The 23,402-nt window shown below is 35.7% G+C and overlaps 1 protein-coding gene across 1 annotated transcript in view; it reads right to left on the reverse strand.

The window, feature by feature from the left end:
* Positions 1-22,056, reverse strand: part of LOC103918146 (sodium channel protein type 2 subunit alpha-like) — a 60,566-nt gene extending 38,510 nt beyond the window's left edge. The window contains 13 exon segments of the mRNA XM_009325394.1: positions 2,137-2,269; positions 4,098-4,445; positions 8,703-8,995; positions 11,372-11,375; positions 11,833-12,039; positions 12,188-12,329; positions 13,216-13,279; positions 13,581-13,853; positions 14,707-14,798; positions 15,497-15,625; positions 17,146-17,235; positions 18,114-18,232; positions 21,790-22,056. Of these exon segments, the coding sequence (XP_009323669.1) occupies positions 2,137-2,269; positions 4,098-4,445; positions 8,703-8,995; positions 11,372-11,375; positions 11,833-12,039; positions 12,188-12,329; positions 13,216-13,279; positions 13,581-13,853; positions 14,707-14,798; positions 15,497-15,625; positions 17,146-17,235; positions 18,114-18,232; positions 21,790-22,056 (2,161 nt within the window).
* Positions 22,057-23,402: the final 1,346 nt, after the last annotated feature.

Consider the following 23,402-nt stretch of genomic DNA (forward strand, 5'->3'; position numbering starts at 1 on the left):
CAGATAAATGACTTGGTGCGCATACCTATCATTGCTTATTTGAATCAATATTTTTAATATACAGAACGCCTGTTTTCTTATTTTAAAAATTATCATTTGACTTTGTTTGAAAACGACTTGTACAGTTGCAGTGTCTACCAATTGGGAAACAGAACAACAATGTTAGTATTAGCAGAACAACTCTGCTCTCAATTAGAGTCTTTATAAACTATTTTTTCTTCCATTTCACTGTCAATATTGTCAAAGTTACAGAAGAATAGTAACTTCTACTGAGTTAATAATAGCAAGGATGAATGTCTAATGTGATGGGATGTTTGAGGGCAGACCAGAAGGAATATTGATATTTGCTTAAGTGAGAAATACTTAGACTACAAAATATGTAAGAAATGGCCACAACAGTTTCAATAAAATTTCTGCATAGTGGCATCAACCCAAATCTGAAATTTGCCAGTTTTCAGACATCCCTTAGAGCACAGGGAGGTCTCCATCATCATGACACTTATGGGTGATTTTGCTAAAATAGCAAACATGCTGTTTTACAGTATTTGCTAATAAGGATTTAGTGCTGAACTCTACACTTTGAGGACCAGTGGATTGATTTTTGCCTCTAATATTGTCCTACATGGGTGGAATTACGGGAAGTTAAAAGGTCAGTTGCCACAGCTCTCAAACTCATTGAAACTAACAAGCTCTCCCATTACATCAGACTGTAGCCTTCAGGCAGAAAAAGGGTATCGTAAGTAGCGAAAGTCTTCTATAATCTTTATAAACGATAACAAAGACAGTGCTTCTGAAGGAATATATGGATTGGGCGGAATAATCACATTTCTGAATATGTTAACTTAGAATGCTGAGAGGTAGGATGGTACTGGCCTTGGACAAAAGTGGCCACTCACACCTGACGCTGAGTTGGCACAGAAGACTCCATTGCTTGCACCTAGGAACTTCTGAAATAATGGAAACCAGATGTGGGTAGGAGGTGACTATCGGGATGATTTAGTTTACACTGACATGTTTTTTCTGGCCAGAAGAACGGAAGTACAAACTATCCAGCCAGAGGAAGAGAGCAGCACCCTCTAAGGAGATATCCTCTCTACCTGGGAGGAGAACTAAGAATTGCACACCGAGAATCAAGAGCTTGCAGTTCACGCTTGCACTAAAGTAGGAAGACATACTCAGAAAGATACATGTTTGTGAGAAAGGTTTGTGAATACTTTTAGAAGAAAATAGGCAATATAGGCCTTATATTTCTGACTACAATTAGTTTCGTATCTATTTGTTTATCTGAGATCAAAGGGCTTCAGAACTCACTTTAAAAAGTAGATATCAATTCTGACTTAAAGTAACCTTAAGAACACTGTAAATTTTCTTGGTAACTTCTTGTCCTTTTAGAATATGTGTTGTAGGACATCTGCAGGGTTTGTCTGACTGTAACAGCTGTCACACTGTGCCAGTATCCAGTATATAGATCCTTTAAGCTTATACAAATATTTTAATGGTACATGTATGAAGTGTGAGTGTACTCAGTTTCCATTGATTAAGAAAAACAATTCCAACAATGTATGCTTTTTCATATAGTAAATATAATATTTTTTATCTTTGCTATACTTACCTAAGAAAGTTTAGGAAATGCTTAAGGAAGGCAAGTTCATGTGCATTGGCATGGGTTGATTATAGTTGGTTGTTTTCCTTAAAACTGTCTTTTTCATTCCAATTTCCTATTGTCTATCCTTGGATTTTAAGTCTAAAGGAAATGACTGTTCTAGCACATCACTGCCTTTGTCATAGCAATTCCTGTGTATCTTAATTGATTTTTCCCGTTGATGTCTTATAGGAAGAAAATCCCTGTATTCTCTCTCTGGGGCTCTGGCAATCCCCTAACTATGACTCTTTTGTCTCTGTTAGTCCTCTCAATAGAGTAATATTTTTGAAGGTGTCATGAAAAATAAATGACTAATCATTTAGAATGTGTAAATGATCTTAGATATGCTCAAAAGCCTTTTGTGTCTGATGTTCAGAGATTTCACATGTCCAGTTTTACATTTACAAAGGAAATTATGTAAATAATTGCTCTGTATATATAGGTAGCAGAAAATCACTGAACTGCCTGTCAGATAAAATGCATCAAATAAATACCTTCCATTGTATTTGTAAGTATGCTGGCTATACTCATTGCTCTTTGTCTTGCAGCAGAATCTTCAAGCATTTCCATGGAAATTTGATAAGAACTGAGTCTTCTTTTTCTTATTTCTGTTTCTGTAGTGGTGCCCTGTAAATTAAATACTGAGGAATCAAACCATCCTTTTCAACCACCAATTAACAATATTTACTGTATAAATATTGTAGTGATAATCAAAATCAGCTTTGTGCAGCATACTAGACTTTTCTTACACACTGAAGGTTTCTGTTCCTGTAGGAATTTCTTTGTTCTTTATTGAGGACCTCAGTGGGAATTTTGTACGGTGCTACAAATAATCAACTGGGGGACACAATACCAAGGCAATGTGGGACAAAAAGTTGTTCTCATTTAAATGACTGAGTGAACAACGTTTTTGCTAGGTATCTCTTTGCTAGTGATTATTATTATTCTTTCAAGAAAAAATGATCAAAGTTGAAACCTGCCACCTTAATTTCCAGCAGCTAGTCATGTTAAATAATTAAAATGCAAATACAGAAAGAAGTGAACTATTATTTAAGAAAGTAACTTTGATACAAGAAACATGAGTATAATTCTAGGAATTAGTTATCTCTCTAATACTATGTACTGCATTCCTAACCTGATAAGTGTACTTGGAAAATTTTATGTGAGAAAAAAATCACATCTTATTTAATATATCTTCTACCTAATTCTCACGCACCGCAATGCTCATACAGAATTTGTAATATATTCTTGCAATGAATATGCAAGTCCTCTCTGTTTTGTATGGCTTCTAATTATCTTTTCAAAGCAATAATACCCAGCTCTGATTTAAATGTGCCTAACACGTCACTACTCTGTAGCATGTAGGTGTCCTTACAGTTGCTTTGCTTTTCTTCTGGAGTGTGGCCTGGGGATCTCAACACAGAAGTGGAATCAAAAAGTTCCTAAATCTTGGCTCCTGCTCTGCCACTGATTCTGTGATACATGGAAACCACTCACTCTTTTTCTCATTATTCTGTCCCCATCCAGAAAATGAATAAAAAAGCCTGCAGAACTCATAAGGGATTTCAAGGTTATCTTAGTATGAAGATGAAAAACCATTTTCGAGCATTCACTAGTACTATTTCTTTAGAGAAGACTCCTGAGTTAAATGGCTAAATCTTTTTTCAGGTGAATGTATTTCTGAAATAGAACTATATACACATAACCTCTGAGGTAATCTGATTGAATTTCTGGTATGAAGGTCTATATCAAGATAGGAGAGAAACAAAAATAAAAAGAAATGTGTAATAATATTAATGAAATCTCAATACTTATTTATAATGAAAATATTTTTCAAGTTAAATACAGTTCTATTATAGCTGCCAAAATACCATACTGAATCCATATTAAAATACTATGTATGAAAAAGCTTGCTTTTTTGAAAGTTTAAAAGAACATGTTAGCTTACAGAAGTCTGAAACTGAGACTGAAATGTAACGTAATTGCAAAGGTACATAGGAATTGTATCTATTTTTCTCATTAAAGTTATGAGACAGATTTTTTCAAGATAAGTTCAGTAAGGGTATTTCTATTAAATATCATAGGAGTAGTAACTGCATTTTGCTTAATTTTGCAGGTGTTTTCCTATACATATTTCCAAGTTATATCCTTAGTTATATATCAGATGTCTACCTTTGTTGATGAGGTGAAACTATATACAAATTGTCAAATTCAATTTACGGATTTTTCTTTCTATGTGCAGATCTCTTGCTGAAGGCAAGGAGAATATAATACTTTACTGAGGCTCAGACATAGGAGGTTGAGGACTTTTTTTCCCTTATGTTCTGTTATTTAGAAACTATTGCAAGTTGTTTTTCACAGCTCTAAGAAATGATAAGGGATGCAGAAGTGAGCAGTAAGAAAAAATTCCGTGCCTGAACCAAACTGTAATAATTACTGGTTTACTTATAATTACCTCTGGTATAAGCTGACCAGTAGGTGAAGTTAGAGTTGAAGGTCCTCCAACCAAGGAAACTACTCCATTGCAATCCACAGTGCTGTGCATCTTCCCATTTACTGGAAGGGCTGGTACCATTCTAGATGACACACTGGCCTGACTAATATTACTGTTGCGCCGTTCCCCTTGTCGATTTGGAACAAAGAGAGAATCTCTTCTGCTCTCATTGTCTTCAAGAGTGCTGTGCTCATCATCAGCGAAGTCATTTTCAGATCCTATATCCTTTGCACGACCTCTGAAACTGAAAATGCTTGTTTTGCTGTTGCGCCTTGGTGAGAACAGGGAACCACGAATGCTCAGCAAAGACTGTAAAAGATTTAAAACAAACAAAAACAGAACAGCATTAGAACTGAAGTTCTAAGTTCTTCGCTTTTCAAAGAATAGTTATGGTGCTGGAAGAAGGATAGTCACTTTTTTATTCAATAGTATCAGTGTGTCCATTAGGGGAACGTGCTCACTAGGGGACCTGAAGTAGAGTGGAAAAATTCTTTTTAAGGTAATGTAGCAGGACTGAGGAAAAGTTGTGCAGAAGACATAAGTAAGGTTGGACAGTTTTGAGCAAAGAAGGCAGGTTGAATTGGTATGGACCTATGACTGTGCTGGAGACAGTTCTAAACATCACTATCAAGGTTTTGCAGGTATTTGTCTTTTATTCCTTCTTCTATTAGAGGACAGACCTAAAAATCTTTTACTTTTCTTCCCTTCTTCATCCCCTGGATTCCTAGGGATAACAACTGATAATGATCACCGATCATTGTTTCCTATTCTATTTGCTAGAGGCAGAAGTGGTCTTAAGTTTGGTATTAAATTCAGTCTAAGATGATGTAAAGAACTTGTCTGCCCTCTTCACAATAGGCTCAATAGTGTGGGAACAACATACGCAGTACTCTAAAACTAGAAGACAGAGGTAACAGCTTGGGGAAGCTCTGGAGGTACAGTGTGAACATGACTAGTAGCACTCTTGGGCGTAGCACTCCAGGGGCTATAGCAGGCTGCACACCTACCAGAAGGAACCACTTGGCCGTCAGGCAGCTCAAAGCAAGCATTCACCAGGGACACAGTTACCTAAAGATATCCTCTTACAAATGAGAAAAATAAATCGGTGGTTGTTGGTAATCCATCTTTTAATTACAGTAGAAGCTGGTTAATGGAATGTTCTTCTCCCTTGCTACATATTTTATTAACAGCATTCATGAATAAATAAAGTGAGTACTAATTGTGGAAAAAAGAAACCTTGCATTAAGCTTTCTTCAATTCTGCATTTGTACAAATTTTTGCATCTTGGTATATCAAAAACCTGGTTTGAGATGATTCTCAGTTTTTCACTAGTTTTGCAGGTGGAAAGTGCTCATATGTAATAGCAGTGGTTTTTATCCCAGGATAATTGAAGTGAAAGTGAAAACTGCACTATAATATATAAGCCTATATTAATACTGTGAAAACCAAACACTGAATATATACATATATCAATCCATATGTATCTCTGTATATGCATACTCAGATTTATACATACACACACGTAATCTGTGTGCTGAACTGGTAGTACTGCCTGTTATAAAGGCTGGCAGGTGTTTACCATTCAGAGGTGTATTTTTCTGCTCTTACAGCTATACCAAATTTTAATAATTTGGGCTGAAATTTTCTATGTTGGGTGTCAGCCTCAGGCTAAGCTTACTTGAATATCAGCCAAATGGTTTTGCTAACCCATTTATGTAAACTTGGCTGGAGAAAAAGTGCTGGTTTGCTTATGCTGAAAGATAATTTTATCTAAAAAAAGCTCTAGCTGCTATAGAGCATGACACTGGTAAACTAATTACTGCACCCTTTGTACATTTCTTTGTAAATGTATTTGGCCAACCTACCGTCCTTCAAAAAATCACATGCTTACTAGGTTTCGTCTGACTACCACTGCTACCCTTGTTTTTTTAGAGAATGTTTCCATGGCTGCTATGTTTTGTTTGTAGTCCAATCTTTCCAATATGTGTTATCATGCTCTGAGCACAGCTAAATGGATCAGGCCCCTCAGGGATTTGGGAGGAGTAATGCCTGCTCTGCAAGTCCCTGCTGGATTGAGACAAAAGATATACGCCAAAATGGCTCAGTTCTAACACATGCAGAGGCAGAAATATATGTGTCTACATGCTCCTGGAAAGTAAGGTCTGAAAGGAAAGCTTGGCTTTTCTTGCAGGCTGCATCATTCATTTGCACATGGAATATTGCGTCAAAGGACAAAATCTCTACACGGGCCAACTGGGCAGATTATCTCCCCTTACCATTCTACCGCGTTGTTTCATGCTCTGCCACCCTGTTTCACCAGGGAGCTAACTGCATGGCTAACAAGACAAACCAGCTCTTCCTTTACCAGTTCTACTGCCTGTAACCCTGCCACTCTTATGGCAGCTCAGTTTTATTTGTTATATGCAGGCAACATTTGCCCCAAGGCATTCTTACAACTGCAGAAACAATTGCCAAGACAGTCTTTAATTAATAAATTATCCTCAATTAGATTATTTGCTTGATACAAGTCTCGTATTTTAAAATTTTAAATTAATTTAAAAAACATTATTTCAGATGGTCACTTATTTCCTTCCTGCTGTGTAATTCATGACGTCTCAAGATGAGCTGTTTCCTGTCTATTGCACCATTTCCTTCTTTTCTTTCCTTTCAAAACTAAGACATATACAATGTTTGTTTTCACTTGATTTTAATGAGTTTTAATTATTTATTCTGCAACACGAATTCACATTTAATTTTAATGTTACCAAGTCATTTGAAATGCCTTGCTTTCCTAAGCTTTTTAAGTTTCTGTGGAAGTTTCACAGTTTTTCATGACAATTGAGGGGATGAAAGCTTTCTGAGAGTTTCAGAGTATGAACAAATACATGCAACAATGTTTTACTGTATGTTAATAAAGCTACAGAAAGTTTATTATCTATGGAATCTCTTTGTCTCAAATTCTCCTCCTCTTAGTATACAGGCTTCTGTATTAAGTATTTTTTCTGTGCACCAAAAATGTATTTAATATAAACATAATATATTCCTTAATCAGTCTCTTCACCAGAAGTATATAAAAGAGCATCAGGGAATTTAGACTAGACAATGGAGAGGCCTATTATGAAGTAGTTAAAGCACAGGACTAACAGTCAAAAAGTCCTTTCTGCTCAGACTCTGTCAGTGACTCTTCTTTAGTGTGGTCAAGTCACTCACCATCCTCATCTATGAGGTACGGACACTATATATATCTCTAAGTGAGGCAGGACTGTGCAGTCTAAGATGAGATCTTTGGCTGCAGCTCCTTTGTATCAGCCTGACTCAAAGCCCATTCCAAGTAATGAAAGATTTTTTGGAGCAGCTTTGGCCCAAAACTAATAGTACATTTTATTAGATTGGAAATATACTTACAATATTACTCAAAGGAGTTGAAATAGATTTAATAATTTGTTTTTCTTACATTTTCTTTATTTCTTATCCAGAGAACAGCTTCATCATTCTTCTTAATTACAATAAACATTACTTCACTTCCTTAGAAATGCAAATGTATCTTTTTCAGACCAGGCATCATCCCTTATACTTGACTAATTACTGAGGCTTTGTCTCAAATTAAGCTTTCCTCCCCTCAGTGCATACATTTCAGCGTGAAGTATTTCTGCCACTGAATCTCATATTTTATATGAGTCTGTAAACTAACACACTTGATATGAACATTAAATAGGATAAACATTGGTAGTTAAACATGGGTCATATTGGTAGGTAAATGTCATCTATTGGCTGAGACCAGACATGATCATTTTGAAGAGATGCATTTTGAGTAATTTTTCTACAAACACCATAACTGCGTGTAGACTTGAAATAAGCAAAGGTATCCTTAAGCGATGGAAGAGATCCTTTGATTTAAGAGAGTAGAGCTTTGAAGTTTGGACTAAATGATTTCCAGAGGTCCTTCCTAAACTATTTTTTTCTATGATTGCAATGATTCTCCATCTTTTATAATGAATTCCTAATGCAAAAGAGCAGTATGACTAAATTCTTATAAATATAAGCCCAAACGATCCCTATATAGTTTGTCTTTATTGTGGAGTACTAGAGCTACTTTTCTCATTATCTACCATTTAAAGAAGCTAATTAAGAAAAAAAAATAGAAACTAATGGTAATGTGGAATTTCCTATGCAGGGTATTTTGATGATGTGGTCTGTTAAAAAAACCCACATATTTATATAGTTTTGAAATGGATGCAGAACAGAGAACCTATGGTTGATTAATGCAAATATATGAGTACTAATCAAAGAGTCTGATTCTTTCTCCAATCTACCAGATACATCTTCAGAAATACATTTTCAGAAATGTTTTAATTAAGTTTACAATTATCCTTGGTATGTTCTTTTTATCCCTTTGCTAACAGAATGGGTCAAACCATATCAAACTGTAACGCTGTTAACGGTACTACCACTTTTTTTTTCCTTCACTCACCTTTTACATAACTTCCAATATGTAAAGCCGCTGTAATGTCAGTCAAAACCAAATTAGAGTAGACCTACATGATTTAATAAAAAAGGGTGCTGTACCTGGTGAGGAGATGTGAACCTTTTTTCATATGTCAGTTGACTTCCTTCTGTGGAGAAGCGGAAACTTTTCCTTCTGATACTGTCTTCTGACTCGGACTTGGGGAACTTATCGATATCTCCTTTGTCCTCTGCTTCAGACATTTCTTTCTGTCTTCTTTTCTTCCTTCTGTTTCTTCTTTCTTTAGCACTCTTTGAGCTCAACTTTGATGCTTCTGAAGAACTTTCCAAGAGTTCTCCTAATCCCCCTACACCACTGAAATCTCTTGATGCAACTGACGCTGCTGCTACTGCTGCTGTTGCCTGTCAGGTTACAAAGCAAGGTATTCTTAGTAGGCCAAAAATGAACAATTTTATAGGCTTTTATCAACTGTTTTTATTATCGCTGTGGTAATACTGCTGGTTGTACACCCTTGAGTATGCAAATATACACAAACAAATTGAACTGAAGATAAACTACTGAGTCGTATAGCTCCTCATTGTTTAGTAGAATGAACCACTTGAAGCATCAACTTCAGCATAACAATAGCATCACTATTCCTTAAAGACTTGTTTAAGGTAGTCAGAAAAGTAAAAACATGGTGCTTTTTCATGTATTTCAGACCTGCTTCCCCATTGTCTCTCAAGAAAAGCCCCACATCATGCTCTAATTCGGCTGATCCCTTCTGAGTCCTTACAGAGAAAACTAATCCCTAACATCCACCATATGAGTTAATGTATCATAATCCAACTAAGCAGCCTGCAAGTAGTCGAATCCAGCCTTTCCTCACTGTCTTCACAGCAAGGACACTCCCCTCACTTTCTTTCTACCTTCACTGGCAAACAGGCCCACCCTCTAGAAATGTCTTCAAGCCCTACCTCCCTCTGCATGTTTCCCCTCCCACATTTCCCACCGTAACAGCACTTTAGGTCTTTGTTATAGATACAGAAAGGTACATTTATTGCCTGTTGCTGCTGTGGCCAGAGAGGAGAAAAACTTTAGGTTTTTTTCTCTGATGGAAAGGGATGAGATGACTTACTGGAGCAAAGAGCCATCCCAAAACTCAGGACCAGTATCTTCAACTACAGTGGTCAGCCTACCTGAGTTGGTTCATTAGGGAAACAGGTTCATTTCATCATCAAATAAAGGAAGAATTGAGAGTGTGTCCAGTACTCTTCCTAGAAAGAACTGTCTGGGAGATTGCTATGAAATTCTGCAGTGGAAAATATGTTTGGGAAGATGATAGGCTGCTGTGAGCTTATAAAAAAGGGTGGTGTGATAAATGGCAAGAGACTAGGGTTATATAACAAAGATGACTAGTAATTATCTGGCAAAACATACTATATTAAATGCCAAGTCTTTCAGGAATGATGAGATATCTCTCTACAGCAGGAAAGGATAGTTTGAAAGCTCATAGTATGAATTAATGGCTTTCTACACCACAATATACAACCCATGCTATACAAGTTGACTTGATACAGACTTTTTCTGCTAAATGGAGTATTAAAAGGACTCTGAAGTGTTTATCAATTAAAAAAAGTGATACTCAAAATTTTGTCATACTGGTTTCAGAATATCATCCTTCAAATGCTCTAACAAACAGAAACAAAGGTAGCAGATGCTGAGTCATCATCCATCTACTTCATAATACTAACACCAAAGGTGAAACAAGTGGAGCAATCCAAAGACCGCTGTGATGACTTAGGTTTGTGGATGAATAGGTTCAGTGTCAAGGGAGTGAAGAGATGGGTCCCACCCATTTCTGTCTCAGCAACCAATTCAGCAGCTCCACCTTGTAATGTATACTTCCTGCTAATATTTTCACGTACAAAAGGGATCTTGACTGTAATACTGCTCTTCTTATAATGAATTGAGTGGTCATTAATTTTAAAAAGTAACGACTTTCCAGGGCCTTTATCCAACCTTCCTTGTACTCTCTGTTTCATATGGTTCTATTCTTCTTCCTAATTCTCGATCAGCTTCATCTCTGTCCCCACTCTCAAACACACAAACATCTAGATGAGACTCCTGATATCTTTTGATATAATGTGATTTAGTGTCTTTCATGGATGAAAATACCAGATTTAAAAAAAAAGTACTCTTTGCTGATATTTAACTATTTTTAATCTGAATTTTGCAGGATTCTGCTTTTTCTTTAGTGATTTGGAAGTGATACGGTTTAATGACTAAAATAGAGATATGCTAATTAGACTTCACAGGTCATGCATAAAGCTTTCTTTTCAAGAAAAAGATGGAAAGTTTCACTTTCTATTAGCACTTTATAGAATCATTCTAACTTACTGAAAGTAGCTGTAAAATACTACCAAAACTATAGTTTCATAGAAGATTCTAATTTGCTAGCATTTTATAAACATTGTCCTATTGAAAATGACTACATACCAGATGAAAAGCAATAGAAAATCAGTCCAGAAATTAGACAGACATCTGACCAATGGAGCTGAATTCCTGCATATATTTTACTTTCAGATAAGAAAACCTCACACAAAATTATCTATTAAAATGTCTTTTTCTCATAAAACTTTAAATAATTTTCTTCTCTTTTCAAAGAAAAAGATTCCTTTAAAAGAATTCTGAAGTAATACCTTTGTTATAAATATTGCTAGTCTGTTCCAAGGATATATAAACTTCTGATTGACTTCATTGTGCTTGAATTAGGGATATGCTTAAATACCTTGCTGGATAGAAACCTAAAAGAACGCTGATTACAATCCTCTCTATTTTCTGAATATTGGGGAAGAACTATTAAGTACAGCAAGCCTGGAAATTCTCACTCAGACCGTAAACCAGAAGTAACGCCACTAGAATTTTTTCACGCTGTTCATAAGATCTGTAACATAAAAGCATCATGAACTATGATTACTTAAAGTCAGGTTTCTAGGACACTCTTATCACAAATATTTTGCTTTTACAGTCTTTTGGTGAACTTAGTAGCATTCTTTTCTGTACCATTAACTTGTTTTTTTGCTATTTAGTTAGTTATTGGCTATTTCCACTTTTACAACTTGTGTGGAAAACAAGACTTTTTTCTTTCTGTAATTCATTGCAAAATTTCTACATGTTCTAATTCATAAAAAATTATTATCCTTGCCTTTAAGAATAAGGCTGTTCAGAAAGTACAATTTCCATCATTACCTGAGCTTCTTCTTGTTGCTTCTTCAGTTGTTCCAGCATCTGTTGAAATTCTGCCTCTTTCTGCTCTGCTTCTTCCATGGTTGCTTGATTCTGTTCTTCATAGGCCATGGCAACCACAGCCAGGATCAAGTTGATAAGATAGAAAGAGCCCAGAAAAATCACCAGAACAAAAAATATCATGTATGTCTTCCCAGCAGCACGTAGAGTCTAGGAGTAGAAAGCATATCTATATTTATTATTCCACCACTTATCTTTGTTACTGCAACAGCATTATGCTTTCAGCTCATGTACAAATAAGCCTATTTATATAATTTTGTATGTTGCCTACAGTTTTTATGTCATAAAAATTTCTTACCAGCTGATACAGGTTTTCCCAGAAGTCCTGAGTCATTAGCCGAAAGAGTGACAAAAAAGCCCAACTGAAGGTGTCAAAACTTGTGTAACCATAGTTGGGGTTTCTACCAGCTTTCACACATATATATCCCTCTGGACACTGCCTATGTGAAAACCAAACAGGAGGTACTTAGTCATAACTTCTGTTTCCTTCTAGAACATATTTATTATCTTTTGGAACAATATGCATTATTTTTCCACAGGAAATCCCTGAACTACAATTAAATTCATTCAGAAAAAAAAGTCCTAACACATTAACTAATAAGAAAGTAAATGAAAGATACCCTTTCCATCTGTTCACTGGTTGAAATGACCTAAATATTTAAATTCTCGTCAGTCACATTTTGCAAAGCGAATCTTTATTCCAAATGAATAATTTCCTGGTAGAAATAATTGCTAAAATGTTGTTAAGGTTACAGACAGGTTAAACAATATTATTAGCTAAATCCAATTGTACTGTTAGTGATCTCCCACATAATGCTGAGATTTTTCTTTTAATAAGCTTCTTCACTGTTGCCAGTTAGGTATTGGAGTTCAGCTAACAATTCTAGGCTTATAATTGGGCATGTGTGTATGGCAGAATTTGCCAGTAATGAAAAAGAGTGTGGCTTGAAAAAAGTCTGAGTCTTGAACTATGAAGTCACTACTGTGCTTTCTTAATATTTTACATATTCTCTTTCTCAGTTCCAACCTTTGTTTTCATCCTATTTTCTTCAATCAGTACATCTCCAAAATAGAATTTACAAGAGTTCAGATTTTATCATTAACACCAACATCATTTTCCAATCAAGCAGGAAGAAAGGCTGTTAATGAGTATTTTGTTTAGCCAGAGAGTAAAATATTTTGACTTAAGTAAGAAATCATTGTTTAGCAGCAAAACTCTCTTAAGTTCTGTAACATTGCTAAATATGGAGTTGCAACTGCTACGGATAGGTTTCATGTTACTGCTTTTTCTACAGAACATAACAGAGGATTTTTGTAAGGGCTTACCCTGCATCAGAGCTATTACCACAAAGTAGGGCATCTCTTTGTCCTTCCAAAATGTAAAAATGAGCTGTGTAGAAAGCATTAGAAATACATGTGAATAAATCGAATTAATCTGAAAGTACTACAAAGTAAAATAAAAATAAATTGTAATAAAATCAAAGTGGCTAGCTGCTGATCACTTTGTAGTTTGTTTAGGAACCCTTCTGGTTATTGTACTTTTTTATTGTATGTATTTGATCTCTGTCAGTCAGTGACTGTAAGCAGTTCTACATAAGGCAGAAATATAAACCGTTCAATATTCTTTATTACAAATAGTTACATACTATAGCCACAAATATATAAGAAATAGTTATATCAGTCATTCTTACTTTCATCCTCAATGTAATCCTTCCAGTTAAACGTGCTCACTGTCATATTAACAAATGTACCATTTTCATCCATTGTGCTATTAAAGTAGGAAATAACAGTTGTTTCAAAAGTAGAATTGTCTGGAGGCCACTGCAGGCATTTATTCCTCAAGTTGCCCATGAACAGCTGCAGCCCTATTAGTGCAAATACACTCAGACAAAACACAGTCAGGATCATTACATCCGAGAGCTTCTTCACAGACTGAATTAGGGCTCCTACAATAGTCTTTAGGCCTGCAAAGAGAAAAGATCCATAGATTTATCAAAGAGTATCTTTGCCCTTCCCATATAATTAAGACGTCATGCAGACACTTAAAATAAATTATTTTTTATTTCTCAAAAAGTAAAGCTTCATGAGCAGCCTCAGAGCTTGTGAAGATGAATGAAAGAAAAAGATTCTTTTTTATGAATATGCAATGTACATATATTCCAATAAACTGAATATATAATGTTATTCTCAAGCAGGAAATTTTATCAATCATGCTTTCCTGTTACAGATTTGATTTTATTTCTTAATTTATCTCTGCATTTAATATTCTGCTGATAATTCAGTTTCCAGTTAATATTAAATATGACTTCACAACGGTATGAAGATAGCATGAGAAAGAATTGCAAGTAATTTTGAGGAAAAAAATTATTTGTGTTTGATAAATTTTCCTGTGCAATATTTATCTCCTTTTTGGTAGCTTTTTTGTTGTTACTTGGTTGTCTTTAAGACTAATGTCAATTTTAATTGGTAAAATAAAGGAAAAAATACAAAATCAAGAAAGCCAAAGCGCTAAAGCTTTTTTAATGTAAAAGAGACAACTTGTCATAATAAAATGCAGAAAAACAAAGCAAAATAACCCATAGGCCTCATATTGTATGTTTCATGCAAGAATCTGTTAAACTCAAAGGCTGATTTTGCAAAATAAAAGAAGCTAATGCTGAAAAGGCAAAGAATCATAATCCAGGCTTATGATCCGTGCCTTTTTTTTTTTTTTCTTTTTGACAACACAAGCAGTGAACAGCAAGACTTATGCTCAAAAGAAGTGAATTCGACTTCAATGGAAGAAAAGTCAGCCTCGGTGTTTAACCTAGCTCTCACCTGGAATGACTGATATTGTTTTCAAAGCTCGGAGAACTCTGAATGTTCTCAACGCTGAGACATTGCCCAGGTCCACAAACTCTGTCACATATCTGTAATAGGGGAGTTCACACACAAACACAATGACAGCACACAAATAACAATTGGAGTTACAAGGGGCCTAACACCTTACACAGTTACTTCTTACCTGGGATTACAGAAATAGTTTTCAAAGCTCTCAATACTCTGAAAGTTCGAAGAGCTGAAACATTGCCTAGGTTTACAAATTCTGTTACATACCTGTAGGATTAAATCACAGTTATTCAGAATTGAGGCAGAGCTTATACTAATTATGTGGGTCTTCAAAACCTCTGTGGCAGTATTAGCAATCATACTTCAAAATTTACCTGTCTCTTCAGTACAACTTGCTTTTATAGTTAGTTATTTTCATCAATTTTGCTTAAATTTCATTGAAGTGAAACTCACTGATTTGTATTTGAACAGCTAATTAAACTAATTAGCTTGTAATAGGACGGTGACATGAAGTCAAAGGGATGGCTTCCATTCTGGTGAGCAGAAAAGTGTAGGACATGAAATTAGTGTCCCTCAGCAGTAATTACACTAGTGGCTGACACTCCGTGCTGGTTCCTGCCATATTTTACTTTGACTTATGAGTACTCAAATGTGTGATGCAGTGTCTAAACTTCACAGGTTGCAGAAATTAAATACTTTTAAATCAATATATTTATTACAATAATATTTGCCACTAATTTCATGCCCTAAAAGCTTAAAAAGTTCTTGAACCACTTACGCCATTAAAATGACACTGAAGTCAAGCCAGTTCCATGGGTCTCGCAGAAAAGTAAAACCTTCTAAGCAGAAGCCCCTTGCAAGAATTTTGATAAGTGATTCAAAGGTATAAATTCCAGTGAAAGTGTACCTGAAAAACACAAAGCAGGAATAACGGATTTTTGCATACTTATGCTTATAGACAGCACCATTCTTTATCAAAGATGACTTACAAGAAAAGAAAAGAAAAAGTATTTAGAAGTGAAAGGAGGAAATCATTAACTTAACTTGCCCCAAACACTTAAGAATATAATCGTTGTTCAGTAGATGACATTTGAACCTGACACATATATACTATTCATTTTCTAAAAGGCTGATTTAATCTCAGTTTCTGTGCTTGCAAATAATTTCAGACTCTAGTATTTATAAATACGTTTCAGACTTTGATATTTATGTGTACATTCTCTGGCACTCACAGGGCTGCCTCTTTGCTTGCATTCATAAATCATGTAGATGTCTAAGTGTTACAAAAAATGAAGATTTTTTTTTAATGTTAAAATCAGAGAGTTTTGTGAAAATCAGTTCTGGATAATAACTATACTCATGCCTATAATACAGGTTTATTTCATGAATAATCATTAAGTATAAGAAAGCATGCCCAGACTGTTTTTCTTGAAGATGTGGAGCGTGATTACCAATTTACCTGGTGTGGGAACAACCATTCATTTAAAAACATGGAATAGTCAGTCATAACCAGCGTGATGCAGGGACTTCCTGAGACCCACGTGGGTCTGCGTGGACCTCCAGAATAAAGGAAATCTACCTACAGACCCTACTGCTTTCCTTTCAGACTCTCAGCAACCCTAAAAAGCCATAGTCACTGTTAAGCATACTGGGAATGGGTGAATACTAGCACAGTTTCTAAATATAGCATTCAGAGTAAGATTCCTTAATGCAGTGAAATAAATAAATAGACATCAATAATGGCTATTGGAGAACGTGAGGGAATGAAAGAAACCACAGCTGGTTAGAACTAGGTTTTTCACAAGTAGTATTATTTCAGAGAAAAACATAATATTTCAAAGGAAAACGTGTATCTGTATTTAAACATGCATGTATAACCATGAACAAGAAAGAGAAACAGGCTACTTTGTCGTTTCCTTACTTCTGTGACCTCTTTGTTACTCCTTCAGAGATAAGGCCCTTTCCTCCGTGGTTTGAGCTTCTTGTGGTTTGGGTGTTGTGTGTGCGTGCTGTGGCTGGTACTTGTGAGTTCACATCAGTGAGCCACAATGAATGTCCCACTATGCAAAGATCGTGGATACTCAAGCAATATATGGCTGTCCTCCCCAATGACATGCAACCATTTTACGTGCACATTTGAAGTTCTGGCTCTCCTTTTCCAATTTACAGCTCAGAACACCCAAGGACAAGAGCTTGTGTAGAAGTTCAGATATTCCTCAGACATAATTTTAAAGAACAAGGCATTACTCTTGAACCATTTAAATTATTCAGGAGGAAACCAGAAAGATATTGATGATCTCATGAAATATGATTCTTCATGACTCTGGAAAAGCCCGTTCTGACATGCAACTTTCCAAAAATGCTTCTTGTTTGGAGCCACACAAAAGCAAATTAGTAAAAATGAAGAAGTAAAAACGTTTAACTTACTCTACATTCTTTGTCCAGTCTGGAGGGTTACTCATGGTCATAAATACACAGTTGGTCAAAATAGTGCACATGATAAGCATGCTGAATAATGTAGATTATAGTCAAGGGATGTAACTCAGAAAAACATGACAGTTTTATAACACTGAAATAATTAAAAATATTAAGTGTTTAAAAAGATGTACAAATAACAACATTCTGAATAAAATCTGAAAATAAAGCTTTGCACATAATTTTATCTATTTTAAATGGTATGCCATCTGGCATGTTATGGTGCACTGACTGTAAAACAATGCATTACTTTTATAATTATGGCAGGCTTAGGATTTAAATGAAACTTAAACACATCCTTAAGTCTGCAAAAATATAAAATGAGTACCCAAACACAATTATGCACTGAAGCCAGGGGCATCATTCTAAAAGATCTTTAGGCAGAGGTTGGTTGTTTACGCCTAAGTTGTTCTTTGGACACGATTGAAATATATTTGAAAATATTCTTCTTTATTCTGACCTGGATCCTTTATAGGACACCTACTCCAATGCCGAAAACACAATGCTGAAAAAGTATGCCTGAAAAAGCAGCTCTTTACTCATGCTCTTTTGTCCTTGCTAAGTGAGTCTAGTTCATGAATAGTACTACTGGTCTTGGTAAAAGTGTGACCTTAGATATGTTCAAGTGCAATGGTTTGTTACTAATTTGGCCTTAGCTGCAGGGCTTAGTATGGGATCAGGTCTCTTGTATATAAAGCCTGATATTTAAACTCTGACAGCTTTAGGTGGTTCAGTAGAGGATTCTCTTGGTAGGAATGAAGATCATATTGCAATTCACATGTGATATTGCTGCTTTTTAAGGGTGATCAGCATATGTTTAGTTAGCCTAGTACACCCGCGTGGACACAATTTGTATATCCGCATGAAAAGTATTAGTTTGAAATGGAAACCCTTAAATCAACATTAAGAAAAAAGGATATGAATGTACCAAAATCTTGATAGCAATTTTTCTGATAGGATTAAAAGGAGTTAAAATGTACAAGGCAGATGTGGCACTGAATCGGAAAATTGCCTTTCCCTTATTCAATACTATGAAAGTCTGCAAAAAAGAAATGCAAAGTTAAAATACGGTGTTGACTACATAAATGTCTTTACCTCCTTCTAAAGGATTCCATTCTCCACCTGGGAGGTTCAAGCTCCGTTCTACTGTCTACCTGTGGAAGGAAAATAACTGATTTCCATGAATACAGTGGATTAAGCCTTCCACAGCCAATTCTCCAATTTGCTAAATTTCCCAGCATGTGGACTGAATTCTGATATTATTAAAATTGGTGGGAATTATCAGCACCAATGTCAGTTTATCAGTAATAGCAAAATGCAGCAGTTCATCACTAAAACATTTTCAGTTTTATTTCTAACGAAGTCTTTGATTAAAGTCAGAGTTTCAAATTAATCAAATACATTCTACCTTGTGAGCAAACACTAAAAAAAACAAAACAGTAAAAGGGCAATTCTAAACGCCAGTTTGTATTTGGAACAAATACTTGATAGAATTATGTACACATATATATGGTGACAAGGACAAACACGTGTCACTAAACAATTAACCATAATTTTAAAATAATTTTGCTTTCATTTTAGATTTTTAAATACTACCGATATAAATTATATGTATCTTCTAAGAATGTATCTGTGAAAAATTAAACGGGATGAATAAATTGCCAGCTGACATCATTCTGAGCAGTCTGAGACAAACATACACCAGAATTTGGCATCCTATAACAACAAATCTTTCCTTCAATAAAATGCTGTTTTCATTTTTAATGATATGCTCTTATTTTCCCTATATGTAAGCACCAAATTTAGGTAGTTATTATCTTTTCAAATTTGACCTGATAAACCTACAGTTCGTGTTCACTTTCATTCTGTCCCTGTTGGCGGTCATGGCCTAACTGTTTTCATTTTTATTCCAAGTGTATTTGTGCATGAGGTTTACTTGCATCTTTGGTGCTGTTTGAAATTTCTTCAGGACATGACTATTCTTCATTCCTTTTGCTCTTTGTCGATGGTAATGGCTCTGCTTTGTGTTACCATAATAGAGTCTTTGTTACGCTCTCAGTAGAGCTATATAGTATCACTGTTCTCCATGTTGATTTCCATTCTCTGTAAAAACTTGGCTGTGATCAGAAAAATGTTGCCCTCTCCGTGGCCTTTACTGCCTATCTGGTCTGCTGTCTCTGGGAAAGAAAGCAAACCTCTCTACAGTGGGAAAGAAGACAGGTAAAGGAGCATTGCCGGTGCCTGTTCACAGAATAACATCAAGCGTAGCACTGAGGATGACAGAGAATGGACTCACACTCATTGGCATTTCTCTCTGCCCTGCAGTCCTTCACGCAGCTAGAAATGGCAAAAAGATGTTGCCTGTCCCAAGGTCACTGCTGCAGCAGAGCCTGAAGACAGACTCCAATTCACATATGATTTTCTCTGCAGTGACATGTTGATGATTAAGAGTAGTTTCTACTATAAACTGGAGGAGGGATGACTAATTCTAGTTCATCATTTAAGGTGTCCGTTTGTTTTCTGTTGAGCACATTAGGGTGATTCGTAACATAAATACAGATGTCACCTGTGACAAAAGATTCTGCAGTTTACTAATTACTCTCATAGACTAAGAAGTCCATCAGTAGCCTGAGTTTTTACACTTTTGTTCCAAAAAACCTGACTACTTTTTCTGATCACTGAAGGTTAGAAAGTATGTTTCAGTACTTCTCAGGTTTTCTGATACTTCGTTTGTGGAAGACTTGTTTAGAAAACTTTAGTCCTGAACTTATTTATGCAACTTTATTCCTGAATTGTTTTGCAGCTAGTCAAGAAACGGGCTTAGTCCACACAACTATATTGTAAGTAAGAATCTGCATGGAACTGGTGATATAACCAAAACCATATAAATGAAAATTACCCTTGGTAACACTCTCTCTTTGAGCTTTCATTTCTTTAAATTTCCTTAATAATGTTAATATTTGTATTATCTACAGCACTATTTATTTAACTTTGGCAACTGTTATGTTACGCAATTACATATGGATTCTGCTTTATTTTCCATTCCTATTACTGAAGCCATAATTTTTAAAACAGTTTTGTGAACCAAAGGCAACCAGAAATTTAGCCACAAAATTGAGAGCACTGTTGGCATGATTTTTTCCTAACAAACAAAATAATTTTCTTTACAGTTTAAAATATTTTATGTCTTCATTTTTTTATAGTTGCTCAGCATAAAGTTTCTTATCTGGATGGCAGCCTGGAATGCCTCAAGCCGTCATCAGAGCAACTGTGTCCATTTCCTTCTCTGTTTCAGAGAGGTGAGGAAAGATAATCCGAAGCACCTGACCATAAAACACCTTCTGCATTTTTGAATTTACAGTTATTATTCACAGCTTCATCTTCCTTCACTCTCCTCACCCACAACACTTTGCAGGTCTATCAGGAACTGGGAGAACATCTTGATGCTGCTAAAGGAGCATGCAGAAATAAGCAGATAGAGAGTAGAGAGAACCTGCTCTTACTGTCAGCTGTACCTTTTACTAACCTGTGCAGGACGAAAGGTATTTTTAACTATTCCCAGGCTGGACTATTTCAGATCCTGGAGGAATTTAACACAGTCTACAGCTAATCCCAGGTACGGAGATATACTCGTTTGTTCCTTGTCTTTCTCTTAAGTCATATAATGGTAGTCTGTTTCCAGATTATATGTATCACTGCTACAAGACCAAACCCCATATACTCTACTGCAGATCCTGACTTTTAAAAAGGTCAAGGGGCAAACTTTTTACTTGAATGGATGTTTGAACTAGTCTTTCTATCTCCAAGTCCCTGGCTTGTGGATCATGTGAAAATGAGGACTTTGTATGACTGTGCAAGTCAGAAGGGGAAGTACACCTCTTTTAGGAGTTTAAATTCTTCATGGAGCAGATCTATGCTATTAATGGTCCAGTTGTGTTACAGCCTCACACATGTAACTCAGGCACATTACTTTTGTCTCATAACATGTAACTCTTCGCTCTGCTCTTTCTGCATGAAAACTCTCAATTAGTCTTCAGAACAACTATAATAGCAATCCCAAGCTCCTCAAGCAACAGTTTCCATTGTGGTAGTTTTATATGACCCAAGATTTACACAGAGTCTCTATATGCTACATACATATATAGATATATTTTATACATACGTATATAGATATATGTTTACATATGTTATATAGCTATAACAGAAGCAAAGAATACGGTTACAGTCCTTTATTTCACTAACATGGATGGATCCTACCTGGTTATCTACAACCATCTCCACTGCAAAATCATGCTTGGAACACCTCGTTTGTCACATCCAGTCTTACTGCTACATTGAAATCAGGAAAATTCAGTCATATTCCCAAGTTCAGGCAAGCTCAAGGAAGCTATACCTTCCTTACACTGAGGCAAGTAACAAGTAATTCAATGGAAGTTGAAGGATTCACAATATAGAAGAGCATAAATCAGTTCTGTTAGATGAAAGGATGTTTCTGTATATTTAGTTGCTTGATGGCTCTAACCATCATATTTTGTGATTAAACTTTTCTAATATAGAAGATTATATTCTATTTTGTGTGAAAGATTATTCACTCACTTTTTTATTGATATAATATGGGTCCAGGTCTTCCAAAGGTTCAGATACCATTCCTGGAGGTATGTCACCATAAATAAACGGCAGTGTCTTTCCTGCTTCCAAGTCGCTGTTTGGTTTTGGACCATTTTCATCATCATCATCTGTATGTTCTTGCTTGGGCTTTTTAGCTTTTTCTTCTGCAGAACGCTTTTCAATAGCTGCGAGAGAATCTCTAGTAAAATAGCGGAAGCTTTCAGGTCCTGGTGGTACCAGCAGTGCCTGTGCCATGTTTTCATCCTGCAAATTTAATTACTTTTAGCCTCTTGCATAAGAATGACCTATAAAAGAAAATTAGATAATTTAGAAAAACTAGATTGTACCAACAGAAAAAAAAAACAGTGAAAAAAAGTGCTCAGAAACACTTTCCAGGCCTGAAATAGAAGCAGCATATTTCAAAGCTGAAAAAAAGTTAAAAGCAATCGCTCAGAATTTATTTAGATATTTTATAAATTATGTTTCATTTTTTAAACTGCTGATCTAGAAAAACACACTACTACTGCCCACAACACTGTTTTGCCTATGTCCTTAGACTCTCCCAGTTAGAGCAAAATACTGATACAAGTGTTTTAACAGTGTATCTTTTTTTAACAGCAAGTATAAATGCATGTTCTATGAAGTACTCTTGAAAATTGTAAACCTATATTTTACTAGTTAATACATTTTATCTTCCCATATTTTTTCAAATATCAGTAATCCAACTTTATAAAAGTAAATACTTTCATTAAATGAAAAAGAAGTTTCTGTATGATTTAAATGTACAAATTTTGTACTCTTTAAATGACAGCAACTGAATTATGGGAGGAACAAGCATAATTCTTCCTTACTGACAGTTTACTGTGTTGAAGGTTAATGTTAGATACCAAAGCAGATTAGGTTGCATTTATTGACTGTCTGTGAGCTGTGAATCAAAACCACAAGCCTTTTAAGTAAAAGGAAACAGGATGTACGATCGAGACCACATGGGAAAAGAATGCTGCTCCTGATTTTTTGCAGGACAAGTGTCATAATATTATTTCAGACTAAAACTAGTTTGAAATTTAAGACTCTGGTTCCCTATGAATGTCTTTGGTGCCAGTGCTGGCTGATGTAGTCCCTGCTGCTTTTTCCTGCTCTCTGCACCAAACTCTCCACTGCACAAAACATCTCTTTATGAAGCCCTGCAGTGCATCGGATGAAAGTAATGTTCTTTTCTTTCTTCCAAGTCCTTCTGCAGTAAGACCAGTTGCTTAAACTGATGCACTGTACAGTACAGTGGAGAGGTTTGAATGGCTGGAGGGAGGGAATGGCAGAAGGAAGGCAGAGCTGGTTAAGGAGCAGTGCCACCAAGTAAGAAATGATAGCCTTATTTGATGTCTGCTTTGCAAAAGTTTATGGAAGAGTGTAGTAATAATTTTAATTATGAAAACCAATTTTTAAGAGTGAGTTTCAGTGCCTGAAATGAGTTGTAATTGTGTTTTCTGTACATGAAGCCATATAGCCTTTCCTACGTTACCTCATGAATGTGCAACACCTGTATTCTGGAGTTGCCAGGTCTAGATTTGAGACATAACATTGTATTCATTTGCTTTCCTTCA

The sequence above is a fragment of the Pygoscelis adeliae genome, unplaced genomic scaffold (genome assembly GCF_000699105.1).
Source record: "Pygoscelis adeliae isolate BGI_AS28 unplaced genomic scaffold, ASM69910v1 Scaffold106, whole genome shotgun sequence".
Classification (NCBI taxonomy): domain Eukaryota; kingdom Metazoa; phylum Chordata; class Aves; order Sphenisciformes; family Spheniscidae; genus Pygoscelis; species Pygoscelis adeliae.